The 24,810-nt window shown below is 42.5% G+C and overlaps 1 protein-coding gene across 1 annotated transcript in view; it reads right to left on the bottom strand.

The window, feature by feature from the left end:
- cnot4b (CCR4-NOT transcription complex, subunit 4b) overlaps nucleotides 1-24,810 on the bottom strand; it is a 42,334-nt gene that overhangs the window by 6,224 nt on the left and 11,300 nt on the right. Inside the window, exons 2-10 of the mRNA XM_071539081.1 lie at nucleotides 22,602-22,842; nucleotides 21,560-21,757; nucleotides 16,539-16,625; nucleotides 15,256-15,357; nucleotides 14,685-14,810; nucleotides 12,027-12,151; nucleotides 10,814-10,871; nucleotides 9,164-9,419; nucleotides 7,609-8,181 (exon numbers count right to left, since the gene is read on the bottom strand). Of these exons, the coding sequence (XP_071395182.1) occupies nucleotides 7,609-8,181; nucleotides 9,164-9,419; nucleotides 10,814-10,871; nucleotides 12,027-12,151; nucleotides 14,685-14,810; nucleotides 15,256-15,357; nucleotides 16,539-16,625; nucleotides 21,560-21,757; nucleotides 22,602-22,775 (1,699 nt within the window). The 5' untranslated portion in view covers nucleotides 22,776-22,842. The remainder of the gene's footprint in view (nucleotides 1-7,608; nucleotides 8,182-9,163; nucleotides 9,420-10,813; nucleotides 10,872-12,026; nucleotides 12,152-14,684; nucleotides 14,811-15,255; nucleotides 15,358-16,538; nucleotides 16,626-21,559; nucleotides 21,758-22,601; nucleotides 22,843-24,810) is intronic.

Genomic DNA, 24,810 nt, shown 5'->3' with positions numbered 1-24,810 from the left:
AGAGATGCAGCTCTTAGAAAATCAACACTGCCAGCAAAACTCCAGCTCTCTCACACCATGAGTTGTCCTGTATGAAGACACCACCAAAACAAACCGCAGATTTAATAAACCCAGCAATCTACTCCTCTAATAACTCTCAAATGCTTGAGCAGTGTCTGAAATTAACTTTTGTCTCAACTGCCAAGGGCTGATAAACTAAAGAAAAAATTACCTGCCAAGAGTCATTTTCAAGATATTTAATTTACATTTTTCATAGAAATGTCATCCTTGCCATTTTCAATGCTATTCTGTGCACCGAAGCGGGTACTGTATAAAACAATGAATCTTCAGCCTCACACCTGCCATGTGTCGCCACACTGGAATAATGTTCAGTTTCAACTAATGTTAGGCTACACAATCCAGGAAAAGTAAAGCAGCGCAGCAGGCGGCCAATCAGGAGCCTGTTTGATACAGAGCCATTGATCTGATTGGCTCACGGTCATAGAGAGTGTACAGTGGCCAGCAGGGACAATGTTTGAGAACAGGTAAAGACCAAAGAGTGAATATAACCATGACATTCAAATGTCTAAATAATCTAAAAAAGATACTGCCCAGAGTGGCGGGTGGCCCTTATTGATTTATCCACAAAAGACAAATATTACCAGCATTTGCCACTTAGTGGGTTATTAATTGTGGACCCTGCGCTTGAGGCTTGAGGATATAAAACAAAAATACTATTTAATTATACTCAATATTATACAGTGAAACGGTCTCCTGTCTTCCTCATTCTCCAGTAGGCTACTAGCAAGGGAGGCGAGGCCGTTTAAATAATACAGCAATTCATCTTTGGAGTAGCTCCAAAATAAACAGATTTTTTTCTTTTTCTTTTATTGAGACAGAGAGCTCCAGGATCTGGTCCACTGCCAGTCTGGGGCGCGGGGGGTAGAGGATGGTCGAGGTTTACTTTGCAGAAAAGGAGGTGAAGAAAGAGGGGAGAGGAGTAACCGGGGTGGAGAGGAGGAGGAGGAGGAGGGTTCGGACTCATCTCATCTTTGCTTCAGGACAGAGCGTCTCCCCACGGACCAACTAGCTGCCTTCTCTGCCCCCCCAAAAAAAAAAAAAAAATTATATATATATATAGAAATCTCACCAAAAAAAAAAAGTACATCAGGCTTTAGCCTCTGCCAGACAGGCATTCTCCCGAGACGCCTGGAATGGAGTGCAGCAGGCAGCATCCTGTATCCAGAAACAGGGGAGAGCTGCGAAGGTAATTGTACCCTCTGCGGCAGGCAGGCAGAACACAGCCCCCCCCCCCCCATAAACATGTGCCGCCTACAACTTAATAATACTGCCATGGCCGCTGCACAGAGACCTGGGGTGGTGGGGGACTGGGGGGAGCGTGTCTTCTTTTAACCAGCTTCCACACACACACACATACACACACACCTTGTCGCCCCCGGGCCTCGAACTGCCATGTCTCTATGCTTCTGAGGAAAAGCATGACTGGAATGTTCTACAGTCGTCCCGTCACAGCCGGAAACCGTGGCGACCGCTGACACCGAGGTGACCGAGGCGGTTCCAACGGGAAACATCACATCAACGCACTTAGGATTCGACCGATACGGGTCGCCGATATTTTACGATATTCAGTGTCTTTCAACCGAATCATTTTCAGGCCAAAAAAAAAAAAGACAAGTATTCAGTATTTCCCCCGGATTTATTTTCTTGTCAGGGTGGAAAAGCCTCTGAAACAGCATTTACACCAGTGATTCTCAACCTTTTTCCCTATCAAGGACCCCTAATCTAGTCCACATTAGGGCCACGGACCCACCATTTGATGATATTTTCTCTCTCGGACCCAAATCTGAGAATATTTTTATTGTTTGATAGATAGTAGGTAGAGAGATAACAGAGAAACTATGATCAAAACAGATCAAAAAATTCTTCTGCATTCTATAATTGTGTTCACTTCTTGTAAATGAAATAATGCTGAAGTTCATTAGTTTGCTGGGGACCCACTGGAACCCCTGGTGGTCCCCGGACCCCACGTTGAGAACCACTGATTTAGACCATCATGGGACACTAAAACTCTCCATTGAAACCAAGACTAATTCAATTCTTTGAGGGTTAGCAGCTCTTCAAAGCAGGATGACCCCCCCTCTTATTCAATGGTAGGGCACCGCTGGGACACATTACTGCCTTTAAATAAAGAATTTAAGTCCAAAAATGATTGAACGATTGCATGAAAAATGAATATGTGCAAAGAAAACCAAACATTAAAATGAAAAGGCTAGTCGGGGCAGGTGCCAATAACATCCTGGCAGTGTACCCGAGGCAGGAAGACTTGGTATGGAGTCAGGAGAGGCTGCAGAAGTGGGCTAATTATTCAGCTGCCATGTTTTCTCTTGCAGCCCAACAGCGGTATGGATGTGCTGTGGTGGGGAGCTGGGCTCATTTAGAGCACCGTCTAATGAGAGACTGCAGACACCAGGCCTCGCGAGGAAGGAGCCTTTCCAGTTACCATGGCTCTATGAATAATAAATACTAATTGACAGGATGACTGTTGGTGGACTTATTCATTAACCCACACAGCTAGCTTCTCAAAAGATGGCTAAGGGATGGCAAAATCTGTCGCAACGCTATACGCCTTTTATAACGTCACATATCGTGGGCTGACTGCTACCATAGCCATCATTTAAGATAGTGGTTCTCAATGTGGGGTCCGGAGACCACCAGGGGTCCTTGAGGGGGTTCCAGAGGGTCCCCAGCAAATTTCTGAGTTGTTACACTTCAGCATTGTTTCATTTACAAGAAGTTTACACAATTAGAGAATGTAGAAGAATGACTGTTTTGATCATAGTTTCTCTGTTATCTCTCTACCTACAATACAGATAGTGATGGAATTCTGGACAAAATCATATCTAACAATAAAGATATTCTCAGATTTGGGTTCAAGAGACAAAATCTCCTCAAATGGGGGTCCGTGGCCCTAATGTCGACTAAATTAGGGGTCCTTGACATGAAAAGGGTTGAGAATCAGTGACTTAACACATTAATTCCAACGCAAATTCCGTTAATTACATTAAGCTACTGTATTAAATAATGTCAAGTCACAACTCCAAAAACATGAATGATTAAGAGGAGACAAGTGTCCCCTCAGTATTCCCCTGTGATCCTCCCTCAGCCCTCGCCGGGCCCCTTCCGTTTCATTTTAATCGGCCAGTCAGGCGGAGAAGCATGGCTGGCATTAACATCATCACCTATGTTGCCATTTGCATCCGCAGATAAACAAGCGCTGCCATGTTTAATTCATGAGACGAGAGAGAGAGAGAGAGAGAGAGAGCCGGTTTCAAAATCAATTTTAACAAAGTTATAGAATGCCACTCCTCCAGTGGGCGGAATTATTTACCATTAAATTAGCTGGATCTCTTTTATGATGGCGCTATTAGGGAAAGGTCGCCTGCCAATGTAGCCTCATCTTCTTTAATTGCTCCCATTTTACAACCAATATCTTCTGTTTGGACATTGCTAGCTTCATTACAGATAAATTGTTAATGAGATGATTGCAGCTCACACACGCCGGACTATTGTGAGGGCAAACCAGTCGGACATCATGCCATCGCCGCGTTTCAGACGTCCGAAGAAGCTGCTCGGTTTGACTGGTCTATTTCTGTATAGCTATCTACCTCGTTCCAGCCTCATCAATAATACACCGACCACAAGCCGGCCGGGTACTGCTGAGTCGTCGCGACAATCTTGACACAATACATCATTTTCCGTTTGCCGCTCATTTATCTGGCCCCATCTCTCCGGCGGGACAGGCGGGACGAGGAGAACACGGCCCGCCTGTCTGGCCTCCCTCCCGACGACGGGCTAGAGGTCGAGAGGGAGGGTTGAATAAAGATGGAGAGGGGGGCCCCCCCCGCCGGACCGCGCGAAATTACATTAGCATTCGGGAAAAGTAGGGGAGCGGAAACCGGGTCTACCGGGGCGGGCCGTGGGCGAGGGGCTGACCGATCAGGAACGGGGGCAACGGAGCTCCTGGACGAATGGGAAGAAGGCGAAGGAGGCGCTCTCTGTGGGTTCTTGTCACTCACAGCAGGGTGGAGGCTGAGGCTGATGGCGGATTCGGGAATGGATCCTGACATTCCCTCCAGGATTCTGCCAAGTTTTCTTTTGCGATTGTGACCCAAAACTGCTTGATTTTGCAGAGGCTTTTTCTCAAAAATTGTGATGCAATCTGTGGAGTTTTTGCAGTATGACTGAAATGGTACTAAAGTGGCACTAACAGGAAATGGAAAATTTTAACTACCTCCCATTAAGAAAGAGTCAGATATAATCACGTGATAATAACCTCCATACTCACAGAAATTACTTTAGTAATTACTCCTACTTTCTTTTTTGCTCCTACTCTTTTATTTTTTGAGCGCATGGTTTCTAAAAACCACAGACATAAAGTTACAAAAAAGGAAAATACTGTCCTTGGATTCCAGCTTTTATGAATATACCTTGAACTCCACATCAGCACAGTGACCACCAAATGAAATCAGTCCATTTGAGTTTATTTTGTGGTTATAAAACTGTATCGTTTCATTAAACAATGATGTAATATTTATATAAGATGATCAAATTACGGATTTCAAATTTCAAAAACTGCATTTTCAGGAGAACAACAGCTGGCGGCTGGCCTGATTAAAAACTGTTGATCTCAAACACTCCTTGAATGGTAAAGGATGCATTCATATTCATATTTTGAAATGTAAACCATAATGTAATCGTTAAATCACGCTGGATGTTAAATGTTTAAATGAGGCATATATGCTAATCATTCATGCATGAATGTATCATGAAACAAGTCATACGCATTACTTATGTGCTGTGTTTATGTGCTAACCCTTCGGAGGACTTGTTTTCAAAGCTCCTGTCTCAGGGGATTTCAGTAGTTGACAGACTAGGCTTGCTACTTTGCTCTTACTCATAACTACAAGGATTTTCCAGATGCCACTGTTTTCAAACAAAACTTGATATGAAGCAGCCATTGCTCGGCATTTCCCAGATGACATGTGCAGCAACCACAGCTATGTTTGACTCACTATCACTAAAAGCCTTCAACTTTTAAATATTGCATTTCCAACCATGAGTTCATGGGTTGTTCCTAAATAATGTATGTTTGCATGCATTGGTTACAATGTCAACAAACATGGTGTTTTCTTTTTTGCGATATGTTTGATCTGAATGAACAAAATCATCGTACGTGTACATTCTCCTACTAGCCAATCGTCAACACGTTATATCGCCAAGCCCTGATGTATTGGTCAAATTAGGGCTGGGCGATATGGTTGAAATCAATATCACGATAATCATAAGGATTTTTCTCGATGTCAATATATATCACGATATGGTTCATGTATGCAAAATCACGTTAAATAATCAAATGAATGTTAATCTCATTGAACCGAATGGTCATGTTAGGTGTGGTGTCAAACAAAACAGAAATATTCAAATAACATTCCTACCATACCTTATTTTATGAGAGTTTTTAAGTAAAATTTGCTTGTCATCATCAATTTAGACAGCAGAAATGTGTGTCACGATATTAAAATATCTTCATATCATCACGATATCTTTCCACTGAAAGACGATAAACGATAATATTGAATTATCGCCCAGCCCTAGGTCAAATCGCCTAACCTTACAAGGCAGTAGTACACTTGCCAGTCCAATGGTCTCACATAGGGATCCAGAGAAGTCAGAGTGAGCACATGCACATCTCTTTTCCAGGTGCTGAGTCGAAATAGTTACTTTATGCAAATTCCAAACGACTTGCAACACTGTGGCAGCTAACGATGGCTAATCAGGATTTCCAGGTTATATATATTTTTTTTTTGTTTCTTTGTAGAGCTCACATAGGGATGGCAATATCACACTGACCCACATAGCCAGTGAAAATAGCTAGACACTATTGTAAGAGCTTCTACAATGCGTGGTTTGTTTAAAAAAAACACCCAAGAAAAACATTTCTATTCATCGCTTGGCCTTGCTCATAAAGCAGCACTTCACATTTCCTCTAAGAGTGTCTGGCCTGTCTGCCGTCTGGAAAGACGAGGGATGATTTCTGGAAATCAGCGCGCCTCACAAAAGGGGATTTCAGGTAAGTCTACACCCTGTGGCCGCTGCCAAGCTTTACCAAGCCTCTGGGAAATTTGACTTTTCCCCCCCATCTCCCTTCTTATCACAGATAAACAGCTCCAGACTCGGTAAACAGTCGCTTGGAGCAACTTCATTAGCTCGATACATTTAACGTGTAATGAAGATCACAGCCGGATCCTGTCGGTAGCTCTCCTACGGCTTCACCTTAAAGGAATAGTTCACCCAAAAATGAAAATTCTCTCATCATCTGCTCACCCTCATGCCAAATGAAACACAGGTGAAATTTGTTAGTCCATATAACACACAGGGAGGTTGCCAGCACAACTTGGTAGCAGCCTTCTCCAAAACAACTGAAGTCAATGGGGACCTGTTCTTTAGAGTTCCAAAACAAAAACAGCCAAACAATCACACTGTGAATAGAAAGACCTATACATCATTATTTGTTGCAAATCAATCAGCTGTAGTTAAGATTTGCACTAAATGATGGTGTAAATATACTGTAGGTCTTTTTGTAACTCTGAAGAACTGGTCCCCACTGACTTCAGTTGTTTTGGAGAAGGCTGCTATGGAGTTGTGCTGGCAGCCTCCCTGTGTGTTATATGGACAAACTTCACCTGTGTTTCAACTGGCATGAGGGCGAGGAGATGATGACAGAATTTTCATTTTTGGGCGAACTATTCCTTTAAGTGATTTGGAAGGTGATTTGCTACTAGAGCAGGCACTGGGCTGAACTGAGAGTTGAACTGGCAGAGCTGGGACTGGGCCTGTGCTGGGTGATGTGAGACGATACTAAAAGGTACAGTCTGCCGTCGCTCCCCTCTGCTGCCAGATGCATTTCTCTTCCCTCTGATGAACGTTTTCCCAGAAGTTCTGTATGAGTTGGGGGGGGGGGGGGGGGGGGAGAGAGTGTAAAATACTGAGACAGCCTGAACAAAACCTAAAAATACGAGCTTAAGTCTAAAAAAACTGCAGCACAGCATAATTAACGGCAGTGTTACAGCATTGTCAGCATGACCCATTATCAGCTTGATATGAAGATTCAAATCATAGGCCTTCCATTCTTCCTCTCTGCTAGAAGCCATCTAATCTCTAACACACACACTGTACATTGTGGTTTCAGCCAGAAACAAATGAGGTGCTGCCACCCAGTGGTCAACTGAATGAGCTGTACACTTACCCACAATGTAATGGGCTAAAATGATGTCATGGGTTGTTCATTTGTGGAAATCAGCTGAGCTTCCCAGCTCTTTGCCTATTCTGCAGAACCGTCCACAGAAACACAGAAACATGGAAGCCTCCCCTGTGTTCTGTGCTTTCCAATCCAGATGAAGCTAGACTGGAAAGCTTCAGTAAAACAAGCAGGTGAACTGGGATAGGGTGTTGGATTAAAGATGCAATTTGTAGGATGTGCAGCTGTAACGCACGGTAACAGCTAGACAGAACATCAGCAGAGGCCAAATCTCACTGATCCCGTCTTACCTGTGATAGGGATTCCTCCTAGCCCAGTACTGTGATGCCCTGGCAGGATAGTCAAGTCCAAGAAGCTGCTGTGTGAGGTGGAGGCTGTCGGGCTGACCGTGTGGTTCAAGTGCGCAAAGTTACTGCGTGACGAGGCCGGGGCCACGCCCATCCAGGACTGGCGGGCGGCCGAGGAGGAGGAGGCGGAGGAGGAGGAGCAGGACGACGAGAAAGGCTGCGGGTGCCCGGGGTAGCCGAAGGAGCTGTTGAGTCCGTGGTGGGGGTGCTGGTGCAGGGAGAAGCGGTGCGGGAGGCCGGAGTTGGGCGGGAAGTGGTTGGAGGGCAGGAGGCCACCGGGGGGGCCGAGGCCTTTGGCGGGCAGGAGGCCGTGGGGGCCGTGGGGGAAGGAGCCGGGCGACAGGGCGGAGGCGAAGCTGTCCTGAACGGAGAGCTCCTTCTCGATGAGGTCGGCCAGCGCCTTGCGGGTGATGTCGAAGGGGTCGAAGCCCAGGTCGTCCTCCTGCTGCTGCTGCTTGGATGAGCCGAAGCCGAAGGCGGCCTGCCAGTCTGTGGAGGACGACACGGGGATGGTATCTGCGGACAGAGCGGGGAAGAGACGGCAGATTATCCGGGGTGTCTGCGGTTTTCAGAGAGCCAAATATTTTAGATTTTAGACAAATTTAACAACCAAAATAAAGACACAAAAATCTGGCAAAACAGCCTATTTCCGATTGAACATAGCTAATGAAAGTTGTGAAACTCTAAATGAGCAGTCTAAGAAAAATACACTAGGAAATTAATGTTTAGGGACATGAAGTCCAACATGTTTATTATATTGTATTCTAGGGCTGGGCGATAATTCAGTACAATCGTTTATCGTCTTTCAGTGGAATCATATCATGATGATATGAAGATATTTTAATATCTTGACACACATTTCGGCTGTCTAAATTGATGATGACAAGCAAATTTTACCTTAACTCTCATAAAATGAGGTATGGTAGGAATATTATTTGAATATTTCTGTTTTGTTTGACATCACATTACCATTCGGTTCAATGAGATGAACATTCATTTGATTATTTAACGTGATTTTGCATACATGAACCATATCGTGATATATATTGATATCGAGAGAAATCCTTATGATTATCGTGATACTGATTTCAACCATATTGCCCAGCCCTATTGTATTCACCCTGTTCTGTATTAATCCAAGAGTGGACATGCATGTGGGTCAATTTTACTGTGACCAACTGGAAGTGCAGTAATGTAATACAACATAAGAAAATCAAACCAACACTACTGCTGGTCCCATTCACATCTTTTGGTGAAAACACAATTCATGGCATTCGTCTTATTTCATCTGTCTCACCTAAACGGAATGTAAAGAATCTGTCAATAGCATTATCCAATTTGAAATGTACCAGACGACACGGTGTAAAAAGACCTCTAATTATTGTATTCGAGACATTTTAATAGTTTTAAAGGCCTCGATCTTAGATAACGCAAGACTTCCCAAGGGCCTTTTTAAGGAAGATTAACCATCTTGAACCCTTGCTTCCAGAAGGCCCACCTGAGGTGAAGAGGCTCTGTGGTTCTGGTGCTGTGGGCCAGTCAGAGTTGCTGTGTGGGGAGCTGGGGAAGCCGGCCAGGCCGCTGGGGAGGGGGTTGGGGTGCCGGAAGTTGCTGTTGTCCGAGAACAGAGACTGGGACTCCGCGGCGGCCCCCTCGAACGGGGAGCGAGCTGTAAGGCCTACGACGCTGATGGGAACTACCAGGCTGGGCTTACTAAGGCCAGGAGGGGGCGATGGAGAGTCACTGCCCGGGAGCTGGGGAAGAGAGGGTGGGGAGGTTGTCATTTCATTCATCCTTCATTTAAATCAGGTAGTCTTATTGAGATCAGGAAAGCTTTTCCAAGAGAGACCGGAGAACAAAACGTATTAATAAAAATGACGAAGAAAATACACAACGCAATTCAGTCAAACAGTCGGCAACATACGGGGACATACATTATGAAAAGAAATATCATAGAGAATGGGATGTCATTGCTTTACAGCCATTGATGGGGACAATAAATTCTAACTTTAAAGTGCTTTGCAGTCTGTCCCATTTATAAGACGCAAAGTGGCTGGTACCAGGGGCCAGTTGCACAAAACACTTTAAGTTTTCTCCTTAAGTATGACACTTAAGGCTTAATTTCTCCTTAGCTGAGGGACTTACTTAAGCGTGCACAGAATCCCTTAAAAGGTTTCCTTAGTTAAGGAAAAATGTTAAGGATTGAATTGAAAGAGATTTTACAGCGGTAAAATTCTACAGTTTCCATGGAGACCGTTTGTTTGTTTTCACTTGCGCTTGTGATACGCGTTTGTGATGTTATCGCCTCACCTGTTATCGTCTCACAAATTTGGCCTATAGATAGTAAAAAAATGGCAGAAGAAAAGAAGGCAAGAACACCAAATTGGTCAGAGGAAAAGATTATACTTCTGGAGGAAGTATAAGGAAGGAATAAAAGAAAGCACATACTAAAAAGTAAATTTGATCCGCAAATAACAGCAAACAGAAAACAACGAATGTGGGAGGAAATTGCAACGAAAACGAATTCAAGAAGTCTGGTGAAGAGGTTCATCCAAGAGGTCCAAAAAAAATACGACAACTTCTTCATTTATCGCCATAAACTCGGCCATGTTGCGGTTAAGATAGAGTCAGAGGTACCTTAAGTTTTTTTTCCTTACTTTGGTTGCTAAGGTCTTTTGTGCAACGGTTTAACTAACTTTAAGGGACTCCTTAAGTATAAGACCAAGATAAGGAGAAAACCTTATATTTAAGTGAACATTTTAAGGAAACCTTAAGGAGAAGACTTAAGGGTGTTTTGTGCAACCGATTATATTTTAAGGAAACCTTAACTCGGACTTATCTTAAGGTGTTTTATGCAACTGGCCCCAGAAAACAAGAACAGAATTTAGTCCATGTGACTTTTGTTTACAAGCCCTGGTTCACTTGTAACTGGGCAGTGTGAACCTAAACACACTAAACATAAAAATGCAACAAAATAAACTTTTCCACTATGGTTCAGCCCAAAGAAAATAAACTGCAGGTGTTATTGTACCCTTAATTGGCAGTCAGTAATACTGAATGGCTGGGATTTTTTTTTAAGCAATAATAAAAAGAACAGTGTCTGGTACACTGGCACTGCTGCATTCCAAGTAAAAGAGAGATTTCTTACCAGTTGTGAGGTTTCACCGTTGCCTATACTGATGATGTCTGGCAGTTTGTCACTGGGGCTGCAAAATGAAATTAGGAGAATTATGGTGAACAGAATCAACCACTGAAACATTCCAGGGGGTCCAGGTAAGGAGAAACCTCAGCTGAGACTGTCAGCATCAATAAGGAGGTGTTGGTTTCTTTATTATGGATTTCTGCTTGCCAGAAGGTCCAGCATCTCCATGTGCTGGAGCCTGTAGTATTTTCATTAGGTCCTTGTTGAACTACCATGTAGAGGTAATAACCTTGATAGATCAGCCGATGCTCCTGCTGATGCTATTTTTTGCATTTGATGCTATATTTTCACTGTAGATTCATTGGAAGATTGATTTTTCCATTTCACATTTCTTTATGATTCAACTTGCTTGTGGAAGCGTTTGGCTAGCTAGTAGAACATTCATTTCAAGTTCCCTGGTTTCTTGATAAGGTAAGTTGTATCATTTTACAACATTAGATTGTTCGAATTAGGTTTCTTCTTCGTTGGTGGGCTTCAATGGGGTGGGATTAAGTGGGCTTCATCCTTTGTTGAGGATGTAACGTTAGTATAGTAGGGTTTGCTATGTGTATTTTAGCTTGATTACATTAGATTTGATTACATTATTTGCAAAGACACTTCAAGCTGGCAAGCATGTAATTTAAGAGTAAAAGGAAAAAAACAAAAGACCAAGAGAAAAATAAAAGATAAATCACTACAATATCTCAAATCTACTTTGTAATGGAGATGTAAAGACGAGGGCGGTTCAAGTTTACCTGGCGGGGTCACAGTTTGAAGAGAAAGGGGAGAGGGCCGCTACAGGGCCCAGGCTGAGGTCGGGTTCGGGCCCCTCAGGGGTCATGTGTTCAGAGTCCGAGCCGTCCAATGGGGGACTCTTCCTGTGGTCTGACGACAGACCGTTGGCCGTCTTACCGGACGGCTGTAACGACGGCCAGCCATCTTTGTTGGTACTGTTGGATCTATGGAGGGACAGTGACAGGAAAGGAAAGGCGATGAAACAAAAATAAAAGTTGGATTGAATAGCGTGACTTGGAGGCATGCATGCACATCTCCATGGATACAATGGATAAAATCTTTCTCATTATCTCAAGTCAATGATTTCTGGGTATTGAAATCCTTAAAACTGCAGTTCTAAATAGGTAAATGCAGCAGTAGACAGGCAAACATAAGAGAAGAGCACCTTTGTAAAGAGTTGGATTTGCCCTTTGGTTTCTCCCCTGCCGTAGCCGAGGTCTGTAGGAAGGTAGGGTTCATTTTGTAGAGATCTTGTAATAGTTTCTGCTCGTACTCTTGGTGCTTTCCTGCCTGTAAGCCAAAAAATAAATAAATAAATAAAAAGTTTAGTAGGTTGTTAAGTGAGTGTGGCCTTTTATGCATCCATAGTTCCCACATACATTTCATATATCCTCTCATTGGGCTTGCTGTTGTAGTAGCATTCCAGTATTTCCATTTGCTCCGGTGGCCCGACTATCATCAGATTGTCCTGGTTCCCCTAAAATCTGACGCGGACCTTGGGCAACATCCGAGCCAATATGACTCGCTCTGTTCTCGTCTCTCATATCCGAGGTAGGGGAGTATAGCGTTAGGAGTCTTGCCCAAGGACTTTCAATTCTTCGATCACACATTCATGCTGTGAACCTCCAGTTCCACCTCATCCCAAAGGAGCGCTATTGGCTCGACATCTGGGGACTGCGCAGGCCACTGGAGTGAACTGAAGTCACTGTCATGTCCGTGGAACCAGCTTGAGATGTGTGCGCTTTGTGACATGCTGCTGGAAGTATCCATTTGAAAAAGGGTAGACTGGGGCCATAAGGGGATGCAAATGGTCAGCAACGATGCTTAGGTATATGCTGTGGCATTCAAATGATGCTCAATTGGTATTATGGGGCCTAATGTACGGTGGCAGAGACGTGTCGAACGAACTGCATATCCAAATGCTTTGCAAATTCGAAAAACGCAAGCGCATTAACGGAAAACACAAATGCAAAAGCCACAACACAAATGCAAAAGCCACAACATAACAACGGAAGCGAGCAACAATGGATGTTGACAATCAAACGGGCCGACTATTATTGCCTGCACATGTGGAAGAGGAAAGTTCTTGCCCGTTTGAGAAGTAAGTGAAACGTTGTTCGCTAGCCAACTATGATAACTATCGCTATGTGATTGTCACAAATGAGCAATGTTGTTCAATGTCTTTATAGTTCCACATGTGCAGGCAATAATAGTCCGCCGGCAATAATAGTCGGCCCGTTTCATTGTCAACATCCCTTGTTGCTCACTTCCGTTGTTATGTTGTGGCTTTTACATTTGTACTGTGGCTTTTGCATTTGTGTTGTGATTTTTGCGTTTGTGTTTTCCGTTAATGCGTTTGTGTTTTTCGAATCTGCAAAGCGTTTTGGATATGCGGTTAGTTCGACGCGTCTTGGCCACCGTACTAATGGGTGCCAAGAATACATTCCCCGCACCATTACACCACCACCACCAAGCCAGCACTGTTGATACAAGGCAGGATGGATCCACAGATTCATGCTGTTTACGCCAAATTCTGACCCTACCATCTGCATGATGCAGCAGAAATTGCGACGTTTTTCCATTCTTCAGTCTTCTAGTTTTGGTGATCACCTGCCTACTGTAGCTTCACCTTCCTATTCTTAGGTGATAGGAGTGGAACCCGGCGTGGTCTTTTTGCTGCTGTAGACCATCAGCCTTAAGGTTTGGCATGCTGTGCGTCCGGAGATGCCCTTCTGCACACCACTGTTATAAAGATCTGTTATTTGAGCATTTGTGGCCTTTTCTGTGAGCTTGAACAAGTCTGCCCATCTGACGTCACAGAACTGCCGCCCACTGGATGTTTTTGGTTTATCGCACCATTCTCTGCACACTCTAGAGAATGTAGTGCATAAAAATCCCATGAGGGCAGATGGAGGATTTTTATTACGTTATGGGCTTTATTACATTTGATTTTATTACATTATGGGCAGTTATTACATTATGGTCAATTATTATGTTTTGGGCCTTTACAATATACATAACGCTCAACACAGCTAAGTAAACCACAGTGTGCAATGTCATATCTTTGTCAGTTCAACCATTTCTCTACAAATTCAGCAGCAAGCCCAGCAGATCTCTCTTCCTCTCCAAGTACATGGGGGAGTTTTTGTTTTGGACAGAGGGCAGAGAAATCTGGTATCAGAATGTGGAATTTATTTAAATAAATTGTTCTTATGTTTGCATATTTAGGACATTCAAATAAGAAATGCTAATAAGAAAGAAATAAGAAATCTCTCTCTGTCTCTCTCCCTCTAAATAATAACATAGGCCTAAATAAATGAAGTACCTAGAAATAGACAAATGTAAACATCTAATTTTACATACTTTTATGGCAATTCAATAATAGATTCTGATTTACAAAAGGCAAGTGATGATGCAAAACACGATAAGATTATCATCCTACGATGTGTTGCATTTAAACATGGATTGCACATGGATTAATCAACAACAACAGTGAGGACACCGGTAGGTTTATCATTGAATATACTGTATATGTGCTTCTGGGGTGATATGACACAAATATGACTATCAATAGTGTATTTTCATTGTGTATTTCAGTGAAATACACTCCAAAACTAGGATTACAAATCAGGGTTGCCAGGCCTGGATTAAAACTATATAGATCCTGCAAACTGGGGAAAAATTAAACCCCAAAAAATCCCAAATTAGGAACAAATAAAACTGAATTTGGGAGATATTACAACGGATTTCACTGTAGTTTCATCAGGGCCCGTGTTTAGCAGCACACAGGTTTCTTCCAGACTGTTCCCCAGGCTCATCTTACCTGCATTTCCTCTTTCGTAAAACTAGCAGCTTCGTCCCCAAGCTCGTGTAGATACATGCAGTCTGGTTTAGGGCACTGCATGCTCTTTAAAAAGTAACTGCAGTATTTTGTTGTTCCTAAAGAGGCCTGGAAAACACAAAAAAGATACTTGGAAAATTCTAGAATAACGTCAACATATAGTTAGTGGCTTAGAGTAATGCCAAGGCATGTGGAAATTAGGAATCTCCTTATTAAAGGTCACTGATCAGTAACAACATTTATGATCATTTTATAATTTAAATGATCGGCATGATGAAAATGTTGACAGTAATTACCACTAATTATTATATAAAAATGTTACTCCACTTACTAAGTAATAAACACCAAGAATGTAATTATGTGATATTATTACATTAGCGATCAATTTATTATATTAATAGGTTGAAAGGTTTTCTCTAATAATTTCTGATGATTTTTACGAAGAGAATTGTGATACCTGATTTTCCCAGGACATCTGAAGTTTTCAATACATTTTATTCAAGTTCTTAGCATACAGACACTAAACGCATCACCTTTATCCTTCCAAGCTTACCTTCAGTGTTCTGCCATCTACTACTACATTGTTGACACACTGTATTGCTCTAAGGGCGTCTTCAGACCGAATGTAAGTGACATAGGCACTGGCACTAGGCCCCTGGGAGAAGAAGAAAAACAGAAAAATTGGTAGACGCATCACTACATCATTCATAATAGAAATGCAAATCTCTCCTTAGATCGATATGAATCCCGATGCTAATCATATCACTCTGCAGTCGAGAGGTACGGTGGATTTTGTCGATTTCTAAGCAAATTAATTTAACAAAAAGACATTACTGCTTGGTTACTGTATACAGTCCTGTTTTGTTGGAAGCGTGAAAATTTTGCTTGTAAAAAAACATATTAAATCAATATTTTGTGTCAAATGATTCACGTCTTTGTTAAGCAGCCGTGTAATAAATTAAGCAAAGGATTTCCTTAAACTTGGCCGCATTTTTTCAGCTGCACCATTAACTCAAAGATGCCAACATTTTTATTCGACCAAATAGTTTACTGCAATAACATACAGAACCACAACACCAGATTTGCCGGTAACGGTCATATTGTGGAACCCAGCCTAAGGACTAACTCGCTGAAAAAAACTGTCATTTACAGAGCCATAACAAACTGGAAGAATTTACCTGTTAATATCCGCCTAATAAAAAATAAATCATCCTTCAAAAAGATTATGAAGAGGCTTTTATTGGCATGCAGATGACAGACTGAATAGTAGGAGGTATAACTCTGTACCAATTTTCAATATTCATGTTCCGCTTCATATGGGTTGTATTACTTTCATTTTTTTTTTTAATTATCTATATATTGATTTTTAATTAGTATTCCACCTAAATATACGTTTCAGTGTTGACTGGCCTTGAATTGTATAGGAATGCATTTTTTGCATTATTTTTATATGAATGTATACTGATGTAATTTAGTGTATATTAATGTAATTTAACGTTTATCATGTAATGTGTTATGTACAGTATGTCAGGTGTGGACCCCAGGAAGATTAGCTGATTGCCACGGCATCAGCTAATGGGGATCCTTAAATATACAAATAAGTTGGTTAATGTACAAGGAGCTTATTTCACCCTGTCAGGGCTTATTTTGCAATAATGACCGGTTCATTATACATTATCCGTTACTTAATGATACCCTCCATCTTCGTTAACGCCACCACCCCAGCCAACTTTCACCCGGTCCCCTATATTTGAGCCGGTAAGGACGGCCCGTTCTCCATAATACCCATCGGAAAATCAATACACCCTTAATTCCATAGTAGGCTGGAAGTCTTACTTGTGAGCCGGCGTATGATGTGCTGTTGTTGATCACCACTTTGTGAATCTTCCCAAACTTCCCAAAATACTCTGGCCTCTTCAGAACCTGTTTGGTACAAAGAGACGGTAGACGCATTTATTTTATTCTTATATCTTATATCTGCAGTGAAATCTGACTTTATTCTTCCGCCAGTTAGTTCTGAATGGCACCGCAGGGGGGCATCGCAATATGGAGGCCTAATGAATGCAAAGAGCCTAAAGAGTAGCAGGGAATGAATTATAGAACGCTGAATATTTTCACTGGCATAAGAGACAAATAGGGCTATTTTCAGATGAAAACAGAAGTGGAAAGCAATGTGCAAACAGTGTACAACTACGCAGACAAAAGGCAATCATACATTATTCTTCCACAAACATGAATCATTAATCATCCGCTGCATGTAGAGAAGCAGTTAGAAACAAGAGTATTGTGTGTGTTGTGTTGGTGTCTGTAGCTCTGAGCTGCTTGGCAGGAGCCTGGATTTTGACATTCTGGTCAGTCTTGGCTGTGAGCGGAGATCGGCCATTTCTTTGTGGCCTTTGTTTGACTAAAGCCGTCTCGCCCGCCTGGCCTCCCACCCTCTTCCTCCAAAAACACAAAGATAAACACAGAGAGCGAAAGACGGGAGAGAGACAGAAACCAGTAATCTCTTAGCTCTCATGGCAGCTCGTTGTTTGACAGTGAGAAAATAGAGGTGTGAATGCAGAGCGGGGACCGGTCCAGACGGGAGGGGAAATAAGCCGGACTGTGTGGTTCGGTTTAAGGCCGGGTCACACTAGACGATTTTAACACTGATTATAAGCCCGACTGGAACATCCTGACCGTCTGGGCGAGTCTGGGCTGGGGGGCGCTCAGGCCCAATGGTCGGTCAGATTATCCTGCCGGCCTCCAGACCAGTCAAGAGCTCGACAATGCTTTTTCCAATGTGCTTCATTTAGTCGGTCCAGAGTGGCCGAAGTGGTCCAAGAGTCACCGAGTCTGACATCTGACAGTAATCCGGGCAACAGCCAATGGGAGTTAAGCGTATGGGAGAAGAAAAAGAGAATGAACCCGAAGTTGCTGTTAACAACAACTTCCACTCATGCAGATAGTTTACAGTAGAGATTCAAGCTCCACTTGCTTCACTCTTGATAAGCTGTTATATAATTTGGAGGAACCAAAAAAACCAGACCGAGGGGGGTCGAGGCCGAGTCGAGACGGAGACCGAAGGGGGTCGAGGCCGAGTCGAGACCAAGACCGAAGGGGGTCGAGACCGAGTCGAGACCAAGACCGCAAAACTATGAGTCCAATTCGAGACCAATACCATAGCAATGTGTTATCCAAGGATACCATTGTATTTATTGACTAAAATAGCATATTTTTGTTTATTGCCTAAAATAGAAGGGAGGTTTCTAAAGACATTTCAACAAAATTAGCATGTTTTGAGGACAAAATTAATTGTAGGCAGCTTGTTTATGTTCATAACATACAGTAGTTGCACCTTTACTTAACTAGAAGTGGATTAATCTTACCTGTAATTTAAGAAGACGAAGACGAAGGAAAAAAGACAGAGAAAGACAGAGCGAGAGCAGGAGTAATGTTACATATGGACATGGTTGAGTTTTTTGAGTTTTTTTTTTTTTTTTGGTTGGGTAGTTGGCATATCAGCAGTCACTAAACCTTTCGGTGGGCGCATAACTTTATCAACTGTGAAAATTGTATCATTCACTGCTGGTCACTTTCTTAGAAGAGATTAGAATTCTAAAAACAATAATATCATGTAACGTTAATTCATCCGAGACCGATTCAAGTCCGAGTCATATGAACTACGAGTCAGAGAAGACACCAAGACTGTCAAAAATCCGGACCGGACTCGAGACCGGACTCGAGACCGGACTCGAGTACTACAGCCCTGTAAAATGGTGTAAAATGGCAACGTGCCTGGATCAATCCACATAAGTACGCAGTTACAAATTAGGTCAAAGAAGTCAAAATTCTTCATCGGTGTTATCCTGTCACTTCAAAATACATGTGTAATGTAAACATTAACTGTAGCTTAGATACCATGGAGCAAAAACAGTAGAACATCTGTTTTATAACTGTATTTACAATGAAATGTTCTGGACAAATAGGAAAATGTTTTTGAATGACAGAATGGGGGGAGTGTGTGATCTCTCGTCTTTATCTTTGCCCCGTTGCCTGGTGTGAAGAGCTTCCAGATGGGACAGCGAGCGTTTACTTCACACCAGTCATTTACTCTGAACTGCCCTCATTGGGCAACATTTCAACAGTCTGGTAGTGTGACCCAGGCTTTAGCGGGAGAGGGCAGGAACCACAGATGTCATGAGTTGAAGCATTTCTAAGGCCTTGTACTTTATAAATGGGTTTTTTTTTGCCACTTGCCACTTTTAGACTGCCTGACACTTTCCCTCCTCGGTGGAGAGATGAATAATATGTTCAGGGATATTTATGGTATGCAGCGTCATCATGGACGCCATCAGGCACGGAGGCCACTCTGCTGTTGTTTTCCAGAACTGCTGTGCGTGGGAGAGATATTGGCAGACTAAACTGCTACTGTTGCATTACACACCATTCATTTCAAGAATAGAACATAGCTGCTAGTACAGACGACATAGCTTAACTGAAATTTTTACCACCATCGGACCGGGGTCAAATAGCATTTGCAAAAATACATTTATGGTTTGCTTCAGCCCAGGATGTTAAAACAATCACAGAAAGCATTTAAAAGTGGATTTAGTGGATTTATTATTCAGTGACTGACATCTTGCCTGAAGCTATCTGAACTGTCCTGATGCAGTAAACCCTCTGGTAGTCCAAGCAGATTAAGCTAATCATTTTTGCAACTGCAATTTCACCCAGGGCTGATCAACAGAATCAAAACTTTATCTACTTAAAATCTCATTCCTGGGTAAATCTAATCATATATGATTACCAGCAGGGTTCAACCGAAGGCAGATACCCATATTTTTGGACTGAAGTTGCCAATAGCCCATATCAACATTGATGCGTACTTGTGGAAACTGATCAAAATGTTGCATTAGAATAAATTCAGATGAAGGGCTTCTCATAGACAATGGGAAGTCCTTGGAAGCTTCTGTGGAACGGTACTGGAGGCCTAGAACTCCAGCTAATCACATGAATCTCCAGGAAGTAGGAGGGTAATAACTTACAGGGTTCCTACACATTTTCAATTAAAAAATTCCATACTTTTTCCAGACCTTGTTTTGAAGATTTTATCTGGTGTTCAATATGATTTACGCCGATAGACATCTTGCCCCTGCTAACTAGGTCATATCACTGTATAGATGAAGATTGTTCTTCACAGCCACAAATATCTGAATATGTGAGATGATTGGCAGGGTTCCTACACAGTTTCCATTTTAAAATTCCATATTTTTCCCAGACCCTATGTTCTTGACTGGATTTGATTTTGGTGGGTATTTGATATAATGCATGCTGACAACGGCTGGGTAATAAGAGCGTCCCTCTATCTGAACATTATTCTTCATATCAACAAAAACTGTGGACTCAAAGTGGCTCTACAACAACATAAAAGCTAGAATTATGTGTGTATCGGACCTGAACCGCAACATTTTCCATACTTTTCCAAACATTTTTTCAAATTCCCAAACTATTCAAGACCTGGAAATGATCAAATTCATTTTTAATACTTTTCCAGACCTGCGTAGGAACCCTGAACTTAGCCGATAGTGAACTAACATTCCCCTGCAGGAACTTATTTTTATATTTCTGCCATCCACCTCTCCAGACTGGCTCTATGACTCATCTGGTCAGTCTGAACACTGATGCCCTAAAAAAAGGCCGTTCTGTTGGTGATTAAAGTCAGGAGCTGAAGCAGCTTGTCTGGACATCCTTAGCTCCATCTTAATCCTACCAATATAAATTATAGTAAAAGCAAGCAATGAAAGACTGTGGAGATCTGCTCCATTATTAAGTTATGAGTGGGAGAATAAAAAGGTCTTTCACGTGGGCGTCTCCAATCATTACCCAACTCCGTAATCAGTAATTCTGTATAAATCACTGAAAACTAAAACGACAAGGTTGGCTGGTGAAGAAAATAGGGCATGAGGACTGAAACGAGTCCAGATTCTGTCCAGTCCCACGGCAGGTTATGGCGATGCCATATAGATCTAGCCTAATTAATGATCGGTTTACTAATTAATGATCAGTTTACTTATTCATGATCAGTTTATTTGAAAGTCATCTCAGCTCTGTAGCTCCCTAGTTGATCAGCTCATCTTATTTCAGTCAATTCATAGTCGAATTAGATTTTTAAGGGCAAGTGACAACCCAAGATCATGCAATGCTGAAAATGGAAAGTGTAATTTTGAGGATTATAAACATGTTAAAAGTGACGGAAGGGCAGTTGCATTGCATTTTTCCTAGGAGGAAGTCAAAATTTCTGACTTTCTGACATCTCTTAAACACAGCATCACTCAACAGGTTCTCCTGTTGAGTGACATCATCTAAATTCATTTACATACAAGAGGAGGATTATGGAGTTTAAAATCTCTTCCAAGATAGGGCTGGGCGATTTTTCTCAATATCAATATATATCACGATATGGTTCATGTATGCAAAATCACGTTAAATAATCAAATGAATGTTCATCTCATTCAACCGAATGGTGATGTTAGGTGTGATGTCAAACAAAACAGAAATATTCAAATAATCTTCCTACCATACCTCATTTTATGAGAGTTTTTAAGTAAAATTTGCTTGTCATCATCAATTCAGACAGCAGAAATGTGTGTCACGATATTAAAATATCTTCATATCATCACGATATGATTCCAGTGAAAGACGATAAACGATAATATTGAAATATCGCCCAGCCCTAATCCAAGATGTGAAGATTTATAGTTAGATTTTGCAATAATACAACTTTTACTTCCTTTTATTTATTAGATAAATCTGACTAAAGCGCCGTGGTAAAAAAACATGAGTGTGTGTGTGTGTGTGTGTGTGTTTTATCTCACCTCAGGGTCGGCCAGCCTCTGAGACAGCCCCACGACGAACACCAGGTTCCTCTGGACCACGCGGACGCTGGCCAGGTGCTTGCGGTTCTCTGTGATCTTCTGCTTCTTCTCGTTCTGCTTCTGCTTCTTCTCATTCTTTATCCTCTGCAGCTCCTCCTGTGACAGCGGCTTGTACACCGCGGGGTCTTCTGGGTAGGGCTGCATGGGCCACGGGCAACACGGGAGACACCGTTAAAGGTAAACTCCCTCCCTCAGATACTTTCCCACTACTAAGGCGGGTTCATGCTTCACGTAGAAAACGCACACAACTGATGTAATGGCAGAATCAGACCCAGGACCTCTCTTTCTCCCGATCTTTCCTGTCTCTCTCTTAGGGGTGTCACGATTCTCCAAATCCACGATTCGATTTGACTTTCGGTTTTAAGGTCACAATTCGATTTTCGATTTAAACATTTTTTTTTTTTCCAGCACTGACGGCTATGCCATTGTTAGACTATCGAGTCTTGATTTGTAAAGACCAAGAGATCATTGGTTTTATGCCCTGACAACTGTCGTTTACATTTTCAAATTCTTCTTTAAAAAGATGGTATCAAGTGTGATTTTCAATGTGTTTCAAAGTGTTTTTCCATTTAAAAAAAAACACAATTTTCCCTTTAATTTGGTACCAAATACATGGCAAGGCGATTCAGGGCGTCTCCTATACTTCAGTGAACATTCACAGTATGACAACAAAACAGATCTTTCCTATCTTGGCTAACGATGAGCTTTCAAAATCCATACAAAACCTCCAGAGCTTCAGCCCACACAGTAATAAGATCAGACAGTAAAAGTCGCCAAACAAATATGGAAAAAGTCGCCAAACTTAAATGGATAAAAGTCTCTGTGCTTGTGATTTCAAAGGTCGAAATCGAATGCTCATTTCGATAAATTTTCGATTCAGAAACGAAATCGTGACACCCCTACTCTCTCTACTTTGAAATATATAATAAAGGCGGAAATGCCTTTATTAAGGGCTCAAGCTATAGGGGAGAGTGTGACCTACCTTCCTGCAGGCGGGACAGAGGCCGTTCTCGTCGGTCCGGATGCGGTGCCAGCAGAAGCGGCAGATCTGGTATCCGCAGGTGCAAGGGAAGAAGTTGACGTCGTCGATCTCCAGCGGTTCCATACACAGCGGGCACTCCATGGGGTCGTCCTTCACCTCGGGGCTCCGGGACATCCTACGATACCGCGCTGCCTGATGGGACAGCGTCTACGGGGCAGGGGGGGGGCGGCTGCGCACGAGGCTGGGGACACAGAAACAAAAGGGGGCGAGGGGGTGGTTGAGATGAAGAGTTTAAACACGAGAGCTTGGCTTTGCGTAAAAAAAAAAAATGTTTCATACATCAACAGTGGAAAAATAAAAATGTTCTATACAGCCTTGTCCAAGAAACACAAGACGGCAAATGTGCCACCTGACAAAGTCGGGGCGGGAAAAAGAATGAGAACCTCCAGCTACCATCAAAAATGCCCTTGAGCAAGGCACTGAACCCCCACCTGCTCCAGTGGAGTTGGTCAGCAGTCAACAGTAGAAGACTGTGGTTGTGCTGGACAGCTCCCAGAGTAAGCATGGAGCTCTGTCGACTGTCCCTAAAATAAACAAAAAAAAAAGAAAAAAGGGTAATGTCTGCAACTTTTAGCATTCTTTCAAAAAAACAGCAGCAAAAATGCCAGTGTATTTTGGTGGTGTGTCGGTTTGACGACTTCGCCAGCTGCTTTGCGAGGTAACAACCATTACTTGGGTGTTACTGACTTTTATAAAAAAAAAAAAAAAATGTGGCCGGTATAACAGTAAAAGTGTCTGATGCTGTTAGGAATCCACCAGCCACTGTGCCCAGCGGATGGAGGAGATACTTCCCCGCTGTGACACAAAGGTCTAGATTGTGAAAATGGCCTGAGTTCCAACAGTGCGCTCCAGACTCACACCACCATTTCATATCACCTTAAAAAAAAAAAAAGGTAAAGAGCGAGGCTTTTCAAATAACATTGTGACTGCAAGGAGCGGATTTTCCGCTCGGGAGACATGAAAACTGCTTCTGTTTCGTGGGGAGTTGCGGTTGGAGAAACAGGCGAGCGGTCTAAGTCAGAGGGATTGGAGGTGTGATTGGAATTGACCGACGGGTTGCGGCAGCTACAGCACAAACTAATGGGCATAGTGAAGAGAGTTGGACCAGAGCGGAGAGTCGAACTGTACTCAGTGAGCTGTAGACACACACACACTGACTGTAAACAAACTAGAAGGGCACTCTGAGAGCGCAGACCTCCACCAAGGTTCGTGCTATTGTTGCTTGTTCGTGAGTCGGATCCGGATCCGCTCCAAAATGTAATGGGTTCTTCCTTGGCCCATGCTACACCCTTCCACGAAGTTTCATGAAAATCGGGCCGGTAGTTTTTCCGTAATCCTGGTAACAGACAAACAAACAGACAAACAAACAGACGGCACCGAAAACTTGGCGGAGGTAACAAATTATGGTGGAGGAGTCTGGGTAAGTTAACTCTTAAGCAACCTGAAGTGAGACGCTTCACTCTTTTTTTAGCTGGACACTATGAAACATGAACATGAAGTCCAGCTGTGTTTAGTAGGGTTCCAAAGGGAGGTAATATTCCCGTTCATTTTCAGAAACTTTCCTATGGGGAATTTCAAGGAATTTTGGGAAAACAGATGCAAACCAGAAATAACCGCCTCGCCAATAAACTTTGTTTTATCATTGCAAGGACAGTCTTGATTTATTGAACATATATAATTAATGTGATTATTAGGTCAACTTAAAGGATTTTGGTGTCTGCAAAAGTAAGTGACAGCACTTCCACCGTTTTTGTAGAATGACCCAAGATCATTTTCTCAGCTACAGTGGTAAGCAAAACATTATGATGTCACAGTGAAGTTGACCTTTGAACTTTTGGATATAAAAAGTCATCACTCCATCATTTTAGCCTATTAGACATTTGTGTGAAATTTTGACATAATTAGCGTATGAATTCTTGAGGTGGACGTTGTGTGCCAGATGTAATGAAATTCCCTCCAGGCGTTCCTGAGATATCGCGTTCATGAGAATGGGACGGACGTGAGGTCACAGTGACCTTGACCTTTGACCACCAAAATCTAATCAGTTCGCCCTTGAGTCCAAGTGGACGCTTGTGCCAAATTTGAAGAAATTCCCTCAAGGCGTTCCTGAGATATCGCGTTCATGAGAATGGGACGGACGGACGTATGG

This window comes from Centroberyx affinis, unplaced genomic scaffold (assembly GCF_046629955.1).
Source record: "Centroberyx affinis isolate AG114_WGS23_722 - 3 ecotype Tasmania unplaced genomic scaffold, CSIRO-AGI_Caff_v1 ptg003391l_1, whole genome shotgun sequence".
NCBI classification, from domain to species: domain Eukaryota; kingdom Metazoa; phylum Chordata; class Actinopteri; order Beryciformes; family Berycidae; genus Centroberyx; species Centroberyx affinis.
The sequence above is the reverse complement of the archived record's forward strand: the minus strand, read 5'-3'. Positions and strand labels throughout refer to the sequence as shown.